Source organism: Ambystoma mexicanum, chromosome 6q (assembly GCF_040938575.1).
Source record: "Ambystoma mexicanum isolate Mex_15411 chromosome 6q, UKY_AmexF1_1, whole genome shotgun sequence".
NCBI lineage: Eukaryota > Metazoa > Chordata > Amphibia > Caudata > Ambystomatidae > Ambystoma > Ambystoma mexicanum.
The window spans coordinates 81,672,065-81,687,270 of NC_090937.1; the positions used below are offsets into that span (position 1 = coordinate 81,672,065).

General features: G+C 49.9%; 1 protein-coding gene across 3 annotated transcripts in view; it reads right to left on the reverse strand.

The window, feature by feature from the left end:
• LOC138515785 (transmembrane protease serine 11D-like) overlaps positions 1-15,206 on the reverse strand; it is a 739,714-nt gene that overhangs the window by 684,036 nt on the left and 40,472 nt on the right. For 2 of the 3 annotated variants that reach the window (XM_069630499.1, XM_069630500.1), the window contains exon 2: positions 8,041-8,185. In XM_069630499.1, the coding sequence (XP_069486600.1) occupies positions 8,041-8,075 (35 nt within the window). In that variant the 5' untranslated portion in view covers positions 8,076-8,185. Of the gene's footprint in view, positions 1-8,040; positions 8,186-15,206 lie in introns of those variants that run through there. The other variant, XM_069630501.1, reaches the window with a different exon arrangement.

The window sequence follows — 15,206 nt, forward strand, 5'->3', positions numbered from 1 at the left end:
CTGGCCACCCTCTGTTCTCGGGCCCAGCTGACCTTACTTTTACTTTATTATCCCACGTATTGCACTGTCCCTTCTCCCCTTTCCTTCCCATGCACTTGAGCGATCTTAATGACACCTGGCCTAGTAGGATCGTTGTCTGTCTTCCCTCTGTTGCCCCTCCATTGCCTCGTTGCGCACATTTGAAATGCCATGCCATATCATATCATACCTTTCCCCAACCTGCTGCGTGCCTTTGACCAGCCTATTATGCGTTAAAAAAATTGTTACATTATAACAGAGATATTTGCTTCCTTTTTGGCTAATTGTATTCAAACGCTAATCAAACTACATCAAAGTTGGTGTACACTGGGTAGATCATTAATGTCCAACACCAATTTCTTGGTGGAAGCAATAGCCTATGCTAACACAATAAAAACACTTGGCTGTCACTGCTGAATGATAAAGAGGGATAGGGTCAAAGGATACCCTAGACATAGGCGTGACAAAGGGTCAACAGCACCTTGCAGCGGAGCTAGGTGGCTGCTAGCTCGAAAGGAGATCACCGTGAGATACAGAAATGAGAAAGGTTTTATTTAAACTAACAAGAAGACATATTTACAAAATGTACATGTGCCGTAGCACGAGAAATATGCATTATGAAGAGCATTATAGTCTGCACATTGGTGAGTTAGTAAGAAAAGTGAGTTTATTTCATGTATTGTTTAAAATAACAATACGTTAACATTGTCGACACATTGGTTGGTGTTTCTGGTTCGGTAAATTGATGGCAATAAGCAGTGGCTGTGTAGAGTGGAGCAGCGCTGCAATGTTGTACCGAACTGTCTTCAGGACATTAAGTCGTGGTCAGAACTTTGTTAATAGAGATGGGCGTCCACCTAAAGTTAAAAAGGGGGACTGTGGTAGGTAAGGGTGGTCAGGTGAGGCCAACTAATGGAAAAAGAAGCTGCAAGGGGGTGAACCTACCATGTGCATGAAAATAAACGCCATGGCTGAAGTCTTGATTTGTCCAGTTGCTAATTAATGCGGCTGGGGAAGCAGTCTGTGTGAGTCAGATGCCAGGATCTAAGTGAGAGAAAAGTCAGGGTAACAAAATGATTAAAAAATGATTATAAAATAGGATGCTGTGGCAATATTATTGGTGTGCATCTCTAGGGATTCGAGTGCAGAGTAGCCATGCCTATTTAATGTGGGCATGGGCCACTAAGGCCTGCTAAAATAAGCCAGGACATATTAGCCGCTTGGTTATACACCTTTTGTTGGTGGCGGCAATCCGGGCAGAAACCGCGAATCTAGATCATTTGCAAGTCTTTGGTGCATGTGGTAAAGAACACTGCCATGTCGTGCCATGTCGTGGAAACGCGTGGGTGTGGAGGCTACGTGTCCCGCACTTGAGTTGAAAGAACAGAACATGAGCTGCGGTTACAAATTCAGCGACATCAACCACAAGTGCAAAATGCACGTGAGCGTGGTGCGGTAGTAACAAAGGGAGTGTGGCTGCCCAAAGGCTGAGGCTGTGTGCATGCGTGCCGTGGGATCGCTTTATTTTTTCAAAAACGACCGAACATTATTGAGCTGGTACTACGCATGTGTCAGTAGAGTAGTGTCTCTGATGATATGTCTTGTTTGAAGGAAAAGTAGAAATGAATGGAAACGAGTCCTGTATAGATGCCAAGGAGAGAGTGTCTCTATGTTACGTCTTGAGGAAAAGGGGGGCTGATGTCATGGGATTAAAAGATCAAAACCGTGAAGAAATGGAAATAGTATGCAATAACAACTGTTTGAAACGAAACCTAATATGCTTACATACTTGAAACATTGGTGCATATTGCTGATTCCAATAAGGGGGTTATTCTTTATGGTTTCAATGTGGCACATATCGACAGTAATCCATTAGTTATATCGCATTTGCATCTGGCACATACATGTTTTGGATTTGGTAATCACAAAGATGGGGATGCAACAATGTGATGGCTGTCATGCTTATAGAGACAACAGTGCTTGACATTGTGGCGTATATCAACAGTAATCTATTGTTGGCACCTTTGTTCCTCTAGCATGTGCATATTGTAATATTGGCTGTCATGTCCTTGAGAAAAAAACACAATTTCACACATTGATGCAGGAATCGGGGTTTGGAGACTATTATTTAAAGAGAGTTAAGTAGCCCCTACTTTACTTATTAAAGAAGAGATTCCATTCAATTGAAATGTTTAGGCCCTGTTTGACAGAGTCCAGACAGTAAATCCATTGTTGCTCAAGTTGGCGTAGAGCAAGGTCTCTATCGCCTCCGCGGAAGGGATTGCCCACTGTTTGTAGTAGTGCCCAAAAGATGTCATTGTGGGTATGATTTTTAGCTTTGAAATGTGCCACTAGGGGTTTGTCCTCTATTTGATTTCCCACACAAGAACGATGTTCGCAAATACGTTACCTTATTTCTCTTTTGGACTTGCCTACATAGATGAGGTCACAGGGACATTTGATTATGTAGACGGACCATTTGGTTTTGCAATTTGTGAAGGAATTTAGGGTCTAAAGGTTTCCTTTCAAGTGAATGGTCTTCAGATTTGTTGTCAGAGCGCAGACGGAGCAGTTTCCACATTTGAAATAACCTTTCACTGGCGGAAGGTGCCATAGTGTGGTTTGTTTGTTGTTCGGTGAGTCTACTTCACTGTACATGTGTACAAGGTGGTCTTTGAGATTGAGGCTACGTTTGAACGCAAATCTAGGTTTTTCTTGTTTGAAGGAATCGGTATGAAGCTTGTCCCAATGTTTGATGACAACTTTTTTAATTGAATTACTCAATGGAGTAAAGGTTGTTACGCAGGTCATTTTGGTGTTCAGTTGTTCTCTTGTTGTTGGTGTAAGGCAGAGCTCTCGATTGGTGTGTTTAACCCGCTTTCTGGCTTGACGGACAATGTGGCTGGGGTAACCTCGTTCTTTTAGACGGGTTGCAAGTTCTCTATCTCGGACCCCCAGCCTTCGGGCAGCCACACTCCCTTTGTTACTACCGCACCCCGCTCACATGCATTTTGCACTTGTGATTGATGTCGCTGAATTTGTAACCGCAGCTCGTGTTCCGTTCTTTTAACTCAAGTGCAGGACACGTAGCCTCCACACCCATGGGGTTCCACGACATGGTAGTCTTCTTTACCACGTGCACCACAGACTTGCAAATGATCTAGATTTTGCGGTTTCACCAGTGTTTTGCCCGGATCGCCGCCACCAACACAAGGTGTATAACCAACCGGCTAATATGTCCTGGCTTATTTTAGCAGGCCTTAGTGGCCCATGCCCACATTAAATAGGGACGGCCACTCTGCAATCGAATCCCTAGAGATGCACACCAATAGTTTTGCCACAGCATCCTATTTTCTTTTAGCATTTTTTAATAATTTTGTTACCCCGACTTTTGTCTCACTTATATCCTTGCATCTGACTCACGCAGACTGCTTACCCAGCCGCATTAATTAGCAACTGGACAAATCAAGACTTTAGCCATGGCGTTTATTTACATGCACATGGTAGGTTCACCCCCTTGCAGCTTCTTTTTCCAGTAGTTGGCATCACCTGACCACCCTTACCTAGCACAGTCCCCCTTTTTAACTTTAGGTGGGCGCCCATCTCTATTACAAAGTTCCGACCACAACTTAATGTCCTGAAGACAGTTTGGTACAACATTGCAGCGCTGCTCCACTCTACACAGCCACTGCTTATTGCCATCAATTTACCAAACCAGAAACACCAACCAATGTGTCGACAATGTTAACATATTTTTATTTTAAACAATACATGAAATAAACTGTCACTTTGCTTACTAGCTCACCAATATGCAGACTATAATGTACTTCATAATGCATATTTCTCGTGCTACGGCACATGTACTTTTGTAAATATGTGTTCTTGTTAGTTTAAATAAAACCTTTCTCATTTCTGTATCTCACAGTGATCTCCTTTCGAGCTAGCATCCACCTAGCTCTGCTGCAAGGTCCTGTTGACCCATTGTCACGCCTATGTCTAGGGTAGCCTTTGACTCTGTCCCTCTTTATCATTGTACTTCATAACCCTCTAGAGTCAGGCCCCCTTATAAAAAAGAGGGTTCCGCCCATATCTCTTACCACCGCTGTCACTGCTGAATGCCAGGAAACCTTTTCCCCAGATTAATTGGGATTTTTATGGAAAAATAATGTCTAGAGTGAAAATACAGATATTGTTCATTCAAGCTTTATAATCTGCATACTAGGAGCCACATCATATCTAACAGTAAATGGAAACATAATTGGGAAGCTTGGAATTGATAGCGGGACTTGCAGGAATGCCCAGTCTCACTGCTCCTATTTAAAGTTTATGTTGCACCACTGGCCAGTAATGCTCGGAACGAGCACCAGGTCGTAGGAAATCCAGACAAAATGGGGTTGGCATGAATTAATTACCTTTGGGTGATGTGGTGATACACCTAAGTCCCACAAGAACATATGAAGTTATCCAGAGATATTTACGGGTGTTGGTATATAAGATAAATCAAAATAACAGCAGGTTCACGTTGTTGAACGCAAAGGGGGAGTCTTTACTGAGATTATAACTGGGAAATCATGGCAAGGACCCTCACAGAAATGTAAGTGTCAGGTTTGCCGATTATATAACCAAACTGCATAATCTTAATGATAAATAACTGTAGTATAAGACATAAAAGTATCTGGATAGTTCGAATAATTTGCAAATATCATGGATAGGAATGATTAACTTGCTAAAAATTGTAACATTAACATAAGTGATGTTTTTATTTCAGACTTTCCCTCTCAGACTATATGATATCTTCAATGCCCGGCTAAAGGCATACATTACTTTATTTATGTGGGCGAAGAAATTGGCAAATTGTGGAAGGAGAACACAAACTATCAGAGATGGGGGTTGCCTCTCCCCACTCTTCAAGTATTCTAGTAAACTACTTCCCAGTGGTGTGTGAACAGGATGATAAGGATGGTTCCCAAATATGGATGTGATTGTAAAATAGTAAGGGTATTTGAAAACATATAATAATTGCATGGCCCATTTCATACATTGCTGTGAATAAGAGGGATATCTAGGATTCAGACCAACTGTACATCAACATAAAATGTCGGCAGAATCTCCACTGTCTGCGTTATGACCACATGGAGCATACAAACAATTTGGGTTATGGATGCTGTCTGAGATTGCCATTTAGGCAAACACCATGAAGCAGAATTTCAAATGGAGTAAAAAGATGCATTTAAGTATTTTCAAGTAAAATGCAATTGCCAGTGGGAGTTAGCTAGTCTTGGCACAGTTTTTGACCACATGGTCCACCCTCTACAGGTCACGCATCCAGGAACTTCCAGGTTTCTTTTGGAGTTCAATAATTTAATCAACAGGCAGTTTCTTCAACCACAGCTTCACAACTTTATCACATAGGTTGATTCTTAATCTTGATTCTGCTTTATTCAAACTCTCTTTCATTCAGTTAAGAAGATCAGTTTGCCAAAGATGTTACTTTCACGTATAACTGTGGCTTTCATTTAACAAAGTATACCTCTGCTGGTTTATTTCAATTCAACATTCAAATAAATTCCTCTTTGCTTCTTTCATTCGATGCAGAATTCAATAATGATTACTGTTGCTCCATTTTATTCAATTCAATGCGTTTCTTTCACTTGTGTCATTCAGTTCGATATTCAATAGAAGTATTTTCACTTGTTCCATTCACCGTTACTGTATTCACGGTCTTCTTTGAGTGCCCCAGATATTTTAAGTGTCCCCAACACTTACCCGATCTTGGCAACTCCTTTGGGAAAGCCAGATAAGCGGGCGCTCTACTAAGCACTCGCCGGCTGCTATGTGTAGCTTCTGCTTTGTCCTCCGGAAGCGCCTGCTGCCCGCCTTCCCCTCTGTGAGAGATCCAGTCTGCATTCACCATCCAGCAGGACTCCCAGGGTCTCATTCAGCGTACTGGCGTCTTGGCTTCCCTTACTCCCACCCAGCTTTCACTTTCATTCTCCTTCCTGTTCCAGCAGCTCCTACTTTTATACTCCTGTGTTGGGCTAACAGGCTGCAGATATGAGTTAGAGTTTTCCATTACCTGACTTGTATGACCACAATTAAGCAAACCAGTGGGACATGCCTAACCCCCAGACATCTTCTTAGTCCCAGTACTCAAATGAGGAAAGGAGGTAATCCTCATGCCTCCTAGTGGTTTCTTTCTCCTATCAGTACTGTTAGGCATTTTAAAGAGGGGGTGAAATGGAACACTTTCATAATGACCCATAAAGGTCGGAGGGAGGTTAGATTGGTTACCATGAGGATAAGGGCGATACCAGGTCTCGCCTAAAGGTACGCCACTTCCAATCCACAAGGACCCTCCATCCAGGTGATCCTCTCTCGTTTGTCCACCTCCATGGTCAGGATCCACCAGCAATAGCCTTTCCCTGGAAACCTGCATAGAGGATCCAAGGGGATAGGAGTGAGAATAACCTCAGGTTTCTCACAGCAGTCAGGAGGTGGTTGAAGATTTTACATACATATTAGTGAAGTTAGAAAGATACTGCAACTATGTAGGTGAATGCTCGTTAGAGAAGAATGTATTGAGATGGAAAAAGTTGAAAAATAGGATACAGGTATCACAGAACTAACATCTCCACCGGAATGTTGCTGACTGAATATAATTGGGTGAAAAAATGGTTTTAGGATAAAAATGCCACCTGTTTTTTTACATTAAATATTGACGTTATGCCAAGCTAGTTTGTTTGAATGCAAACCTATCCGCAAACACCTGCGCACAACCACAATCCCAGAGCATAATAGCTCCTCTCACAGCCAAATACTATTGTACCTGCTCTTGTTGTCCTCTGTCAAACTTTACCCATCTGGGAATTAACACGCAGAACCCCCATTGCAGGCTCCCCTGTCAGTCAATTACGATTGGCCCTGTTTCTTGTTAACCCTGTGACAAGCTCTAACCATCTGTGAATTAGCACACAGAGCCACTACCGCAGAGCTTTATAGCACTGATGTTTCAAACATTACGATTGGGCCATATCGTGTCACTTATCGGGTACACAAGGCGTTATATGCTGAAGTCAGGCTACCCTGGCCTACCTAGGCATAATGCCAAGAATTCCCTCACCCGAGGTGGTATAGCAACTATGCTTGTCTGGACCCACCTTAGAATATGCACTACGGCCTCCAGCCAATCAGTTCTCAGCACTCCTACTCTCAGAAGGGGTAACGTTGTTGCAATATAATTCCACACCTGAAACCACAAACGTGTCAGGAACTATAAACCATGACCAGGGACATGGAAAATTGGCCCTTTGGCACCCAAAACAGAGCCTCAGAAACAAGGACCCTCCAACTAGGTAAACACAACATACTCTGCACCAGCCAGAGAATCTCTCTTGGAGATCCATTACCATGAACCTCCAGGACAGACACAGTCAGCTCAGACTATGGAAAGTATCCAGGAACAGGGTCCTCTTACCAGTATGCACAGACACTCACTCATACCAATATGCTCATTCTTCCCTTACACCAACAAACAATAGAATGCAGCTATACCCCTCAATCAATTTCGGCCTAGCTGCACACATACCTACACTACTCCATGAACACCTCAACATTCTGTTAGAACCCAATGCCCCACGGAAAACCTGGCCTTGCGGCACACATAATCTCACACACAGGCCCCACAGCAACCAGGAGGCAGACCCGGAGGCCAACTACCATGCTGTACACATTCCACTGATCTTTCACAATCGGAGCACCACACGTAGCATTAGAATGCAGCCACCTCCGAGCAACCCGCATTGGCTGCTGGCATACTGAGTGCACCCGATCACTATATGATACCCAACCCTCTCCACTGACCTGGACTACGGTCCCCAAGGGGCTTCAACCCGCAGAGCTTTGAGATCATAGCAATGGTATATAAGGCGCTATACAAATGCACAATAACAATCAAATGGATGTCAATATAAAAAAGACAGCTGTTAATTATGAATAACATATATTATGCAGGTAAACCCATACCTCAGGGGATCAGCCCCATTCTGTTGTGGCAGCATATCAAGCCAGTGCTAAAATAACCGGGTACCGATATGGCCAAGGCCTGTGTTCAAAAGCATAGGTTATTGTTGAGGATGTTGGCTTCTTGTAGGAAGTCCATGGAAATTCACTAGGAAAACATAAACACAAAACTTATTATTTTATTTTATTCAATTTATTTCATTTATATAGTGCTTTTTTATGTTTTGTTCAACACGTAGTATAAAACACTATATAAATGACACACATGAGCACTATATAAATGAAACTATATATAGATATGTGAACAAAGAACAAAAGCAAATACACAGATAACAACTCAAGATAACTCAGGAAAAGCAACACTCAACAGATATTTTTCAAACGTGATTTAAACTGCGATAACATGGGACACAAACATAAATCTGAGGGCAGAGTATTACCGAAGCTTAGGTGCCAACCATTGAAAGAACCGTATAAAGGTAAAAGGTACATGCACGTTATTGAATATAAAGTAACCACGGAGAGGAAGAGCATAGTTGCCTAAAGGGCTGATTTACAGATTTGGAACCAGAAGGATAAGTAGGAATTCAACTAGCTAGCTACAGTTACAAACAGATGGGATACTGGGGCCCCCTACAGACTGTTTCTTTTTCGGTGGTAAAGCAGAAACATTACCACATTTTCTTTTTGACCACATTTTCTTATTGTCTGTCTTGTCTATAAGGACATAAGGCAGAGGCATCTTAAGGCATGTTTGAAATATTACAGGATTACAACTATGTACATTGACGAACGCTTCTTCAATTCCACTAATAATTCTGATGGAGTTTTTAGTGTGGCCTCTTATATCAATAGAGCTTGGATAAAAAGTATGAAAGCCAGAGACAGACTTTCACACGTTAGATTTTATAATGGCTTTAAGACATTTTAAACTCTGTTTATACACTTGTGTACATATTAGCTTTTATTGCATTTAAATGTTGTTGTTTTATAGATGACAATTTGTTGAATAAAGCCAATAAGATAATATAAGTTTAAGGCCTTTTAAATACAATACTGACAAAATGAAACTGAAACCTTGCAGTAACAAAGAAGCCACTTTAGTTGATTAAGATATGATGACACATGAGAAGACTAAGATACATGGAAAATATGAATAGCAGAATGATGAATATACAATAGCCAAAGACAAGCATGAATTACAGGCAGTGGAACTATTATCAATCTCCCTGATTATAGGCAAGAGGAACTGGGCCAAGGAAATCCCCTGCAGCAGAAATGAGAGATCCAGCCATAAAACAAAGTTTTGCTGCATTTATTGAAAATTCAATAACAGGGATTGAGGTATGAACAATGCAACAATCTCCACACTCGCTTTTAGATGTTGAGCCGGTGGTCCAGTTTGTTAATACATCACAAAATGAAGTTACATCCTAGAAAACCTAACGTGGATCGGGATTGGTTAGTACGGTAAAATATATACACATTATATAGGGGGTTTGTGCGATAATTGGATAAAAATATCTGGTGGCTCCTCCTGTGGCCACCTCTAAATGTTGCAAATACAAACGTTACAGGTTAGCGTGAGGTGATTGGACAGTGCAACAAAGTGTGAGCTTAACATGAAAGGTGAATGGGGATTGGGCAAAAAGGGTCTTCTCAGCATTGGAGCTTTGGAAAGTTACCAGTCCAAGTGCATTCAAGGTGGTGAGAACAGCCCCAAAGGTGCTGCATGTTCTCAACAAGTTACCATCTTCGATCGCCTTGTCCTTGTGACAGAACATTTTTTTTTTATTTTATTTTATTTGTATCTGGTTTATACAAATTAAACCTTTACAAAATTTGACACAACATTTTTCAAAGCTTAAAAGTTAGAACAGATATACAATATCATTCCAAATATTAGCCCATTTAAAACAGTGTGCAATATTATTATTGAAAATCAGACATTATAAGCGTTAAAACAAATATACACAGGGTAATTCATAGAATTTCGCAGAAAAGTGTCGCAAGCGGCTGGCGCAGAGTGTCCGCGTGCGATTGTCTGCGCCAGGCACGTGCGCTAAAACCGATTTCCGCGCACAGCGTATTCATGGATTTTAGGCTCCCAAACCAGCCGTGGCGCAGAGTATCGCAGCGACCCTGCAGCAGCGCCAGTAACGCCCCCAAGAACGCCCTCGCGCAAGGAAAAGCCATCAAAATCGCTAAATCATCGCAAAGGGCTGCGCTAACCCTGGACCAGTCTACAGGGCTGCCAAACAAGGAACGCAAAGCGGGTAACGTGCATATCAGGGGTACGCGTGAAGTTCTACACGCGATTAGCCAGGGCACGTGTATCACAGGGGTACGCAGGAATTATCACACGCGATTTGGCTGGGTACGTGTATTACAGGGGTACACGGGAAGTTCTACACGCGATTTGGCCAGGTACGTGTATTACAGGGGTGCGCGGGAATTATCACACGCGATTTGGCTGGGTACGTGTATTACAGGGGTACACGGGAAGTTCTACACGCGATTCGGCTGGGTACGTGTATTACAGGGGTGTGCGGGAATTATCACACGCAATTAGGCTGGGTGGGTCCTCACAGGTGTTCCCTGTACACCCTCCACGGCCCCTGCAGGCAGCCCACAAAACAGGGGACTACCCTGCACACCTGCTCATGTCCCCCTGCACCCCCACCCCCCAGCAGTGCAGGGGCAGCCTCCACCAGGCCCCCACTCATGTCTCCCACCACCACCACCCCCCAGTATCCAGGGGCACCCTCCACCAGGCCCCCACCCATGTCTCCCACCACCCCCACCCCCCAGCCACCAGGTGCACCCTCCACCAGGCCCCCACTCATGTCTCCCACCACCCCCACCCCCAGCAGTGCAGGGGCACCCTCCACCAGGCCCCCACTCATGTCCCCTCTCACCCTCACCCCCCCGCCACCAGGGGCACCCTCCACCAGGCCCCCATCCATGTCTCCCACCACCCCCACCCCCCAGCCACCAGGGGCACCCTCCACCAGGCCCCCACTCATGTCTCCCACCACCCCCACCCCCCAGCAGTGCAGGGGCACCCTCCACCAGGCCCCCACTCATGTCCCCTATCACCCCCACCCCCCCGCCACCAGGGGCACCCTCCACCAGGCCCCCACTCATGTCTCCCACCACCCCCACCCCCCAGCAAAGCAGGGGCACCCTCCACCAGGCCCCCACTCATGTCCCCTATCACCCCACCCCCCAGCAGTGCAGGGGCACCCTCCACCAGGCCCCCACTCATGTCCCCTATCACCCCCACCCCCCCGCCACCAGGGGCACCCTCCACCAGGCCCCCATCCATGTCTCCCACCACCCCCACCCCCCAGCCACCAGGGGCACCCTCCACCAGGCCCCCACTCCTGTCCCCTATCACCCCCACCCCCCGCCACCAGGGGCACCCTCCACCAGGCCCCCACCCATGTCTCCCACCACCCCCACCCCCCAGCCACCAGGGGCACCCTCCACCAGGCCCCCACTCATGTCTCCCACCACCCCCACCCCCAGCAGTGCAGGGGCAGCCTCCACCAGGCCCCCATTCATGTCCCCTATCACCCCCACCCCCCTGCCACCAGGGGCACCCTCCACCAGGCCCCCATCCATGTCTCCCACCACCCCCACCCCCCAGCCACCAGGGGCACCCTCCACCAGGCCCCCACTCATGTCTCCCACCACCCCCACCCCCCAGCAGTGCAGGGGCACCCTCCACCAGGCCCCCACTCATGTCCCCTATCACCCCCACCCCCCCGCCACCAGGGGCACCCTCCACCAGGCCCCCATCCATGTCTCCCACCACCCCCACCCCCCAGCCACCAGGGGCACCCTCCACCAGGCCCCCACTCATGTCTCCCACCACCCCCACCCCCCAGCAGTGCAGGGGCACCCTCCACCAGGCCCCCACTCATGTCCCCTATCACCCCCACCCCCCTGCCACCAGGGGCACCCTCCACTAGGCCCCCACTCATGTTTCCCACCACCCCCACCCCCCAGCAGTGCAGGGGCACCCTCCACCAGGCCCCCACTCATGTCCCCTATCACCCCCACCCCCCAGCAGTGCAGGGGCACCCTCCACCAGGCCCCCACTCATGTCCCCTATCACCCCCACCCCCCCGCCACCAGGGGCACCCTCCACCAGGCCCCCATCCATGTCTCCCACCACCCCCCCCCCCCAGCCACCAGGGGCACCCTCCACCAGGCCCCCACTCATGTCCCCTATCACCCCCACCCCCCCGCCACCAGGGGCACCCTCCACCAGGCCCCCACCCATGTCTCCCACCACCCCCACCCCCCAGCCACCAGGGGAACCCTCCACCAGGCCCCCACTCATGTCTCCCACCATCCCCACCCCCCAGCAGTGCAGGGGCAGCCTCCACCAGGCCCCCACTCATGTCCCCTATCACCCCCACCCCCCGCCACCAGGGGCACCCTCCACCAGGCCCCCACTCATGTCCCCTATCACCCCCACCCCCCAGCAGTGCAGGGGCACCCTCCACCAGGCCCCCACTCATGTCCCCTATCACCCCCACCCACCCGCCACCAGGGGCACCCTCCACCAGGCCCCCATCCATGTCTCCCACCACCCCCACCCCCCAGCCACCAGGGGCACCCTCCACCAGCCCCCCACTCATGTCTCCCACCACCCCCACCCCCCAGCAGTGCAGGGGCACCCTCCACCAGGCCCCCACTCATGTCCCCTATCACCCCCACCCCCCCGCCACCAGGGGCACCTTCCACCAGGCCCCCACTCATGTCTCCCACCACCCCCACTCCCCAGCAGTGCAGGGGCACCCTCCACCAGGCCCCCACTCATGTCCCCTATCACCCCCACCCCCCGCCACCAGGGGCACACTCCACCAGGCCCCCTTCCATGTCTCCCACCACCCCCACCCCCCAGCCACCAGGGGCACCCTCCACCAGGCCCCCATCCATGTCTCCCACCACCCCCACCTCCCAGCCACCAGGGGCACCCTCCACCAGGCCCCTACTCATGTCTCCCACCACCCCCACCCCCCAGCAGTGCAGGGGCACCCTCCACCAGGCCCCCATTCATGTCCCCTATCACCCCCACCCCCCAGCAGTGCAGGGGCACCCTCCACCAGGCCCCCACTCATGTCCCCTATCACCCCCACCCCCCGCCACCAGGGGCAACCTCCACCAGGCCCCCATCCATGTCTCCCACCACCCCCACCCCCCAGCCACCAGGGGCACCCTCCACCAGGCCCCCACTCATGTCTCCCACCACCCCCACCACCCAGCAGTGCAGGGGCACCCTCCACCAGGCCCCCACTCATGTCCCCTATCACCCCCACCCCCCCGCCACCAGGGGCACCCTCCACCAGGCCCCCACTCATGTCTCCCACCACCCCCACCCCCCAGCAGTGCAGGGGCACCCTCCACCAGGCCCCCACTCATGTCCCCTATCACCCCCACCCCCCAGCAGTGCAGGGGCACCCTCCACCAGGCCCCCACTCATGTCCCCTATCACCCCCACCCCCCGCCACCAGGGGCACCCTCCACCAGGCCCCCTTCCATGTCTCCCACCACCCCCACCCCCCAGCCACCAGGGGCACCCTCCACCAGGCCCCCACTCATGTCTCCCACCACCCACACCCCCCAGCAGTGCAGGGGAACCCTCCACCAGGCCCCCACTCATGTCCCCTATCACCCCCACCCCCCAGCAGTGCAGGGGCACCTTCCACCAGGCCCCCACCATGTCTCCCACCACCCCCACCCCCCCTGCCACCAGGGGCACCCTCCACCAGGCCCCCACTCATGTCTCCCACCACCCCCACCCCCCAGCAGTGCAGGGGCAGCCTCCACCAGGCCCCCACTCATGTCCCCTATCACCCCCACCCCCCCGCCACCAGGGGCACCCTCCACCAGGCCCCCACTCATGTCTCCTACCACCCCCACCCCCCAGCGCTGTGGGGCACCTGCCAGCAGGCCCCCACCCATGTCCAACCCATGTCTCCCACCACCCCCACCCCCCAGCCACCAGGGGCATCCTCCACCAGGACACCAACTTCCCTGGCACTGAAGCTGGTGCCCCTCTGCCTCCTTGGCCGGGGGTTGCCACTGGTGCCAGATGTTGTAGTGCCCGACATGGCAACCCCAGAGGCAGGAGTGGGTGGGCAACTGGGTCCTGGGGCTGGGCTGTGGTGCGACGGAAAAGCAGTCGGGAGCCTTTGGTTCCAGCAGGGGTGGTCACAGCAACAGCACCCCTGGCTGATGTGCAGGCAGCAAATGGCAGGGCACGTGGGCAGCAGGCAGTCAGGCAGCAGCAGATGGCAGGTGGGAGCGTGCTCAGGGCTCTGGGGGGCAGTAATTTGGCCTCCTGGGCAGGAGCGTGGTCTTTCGTGTGTGAACGCGTGGACAGCTTGATACATAGTGAGTGATTTTGCACGTGAAAATCCCACACGTCTGCGTGTAAATCGATGAAAGGCCCTTAGCGCGTAAACGCGTATGCGCGTCTATGAAGTCACGTGCACGCGTAGGAAAAAGTTGCGTGACACGTCCGAGTGTCAAAGCGTGTTATTGGTGGAAATAGCCCTACACGCAGAAGTGTCAAAGTGTGTAATTGGTGCAAATGGACATACACGCAGAAGTGACAAAGCGTGTAATTGGTGCAAATGGACCTACACGCAGAAGTGACAAAGCGTGTAATTGGTGGGAATGGGCCTAGCACGTACACGCCGCGTAAGTGACGCTGTACGTGTGGGCCTGCATATAAGGTACGTGTAGAACACCAATTCCTTGTACTTTTCGTGGAGAGCGAGTGGGTGAATTCTGTACTTCTTGTCGTTTCACACGCGATTTACTTCACGGCGTTTCAAGTTCGTACTCCCTGTTACCTCTGACAGCTTTTTCTATTTTTTCTCTTGTACTGGTTTACCTGGGCCTGTTCCCTCAAACAGTGTTCCCTTCTACTGTTGTCCTGTCTCCTCAGACAGCGTACATATCTTCTTTTGGCGGGGGTGTTGCCAACCAAACGCGCTCATTTTTCACTCTCTTTTACCTGGCAGACGGTGAGTCACGCACGTATCTAACATCTGTGCTTGCCCCGTGTGTAGCCTACCCCTTCAGAGGTCATTCTAGGCTGCGTGTGACACGCATACGTTCATTCTTGTGTTTCTGGGTGCCACAGC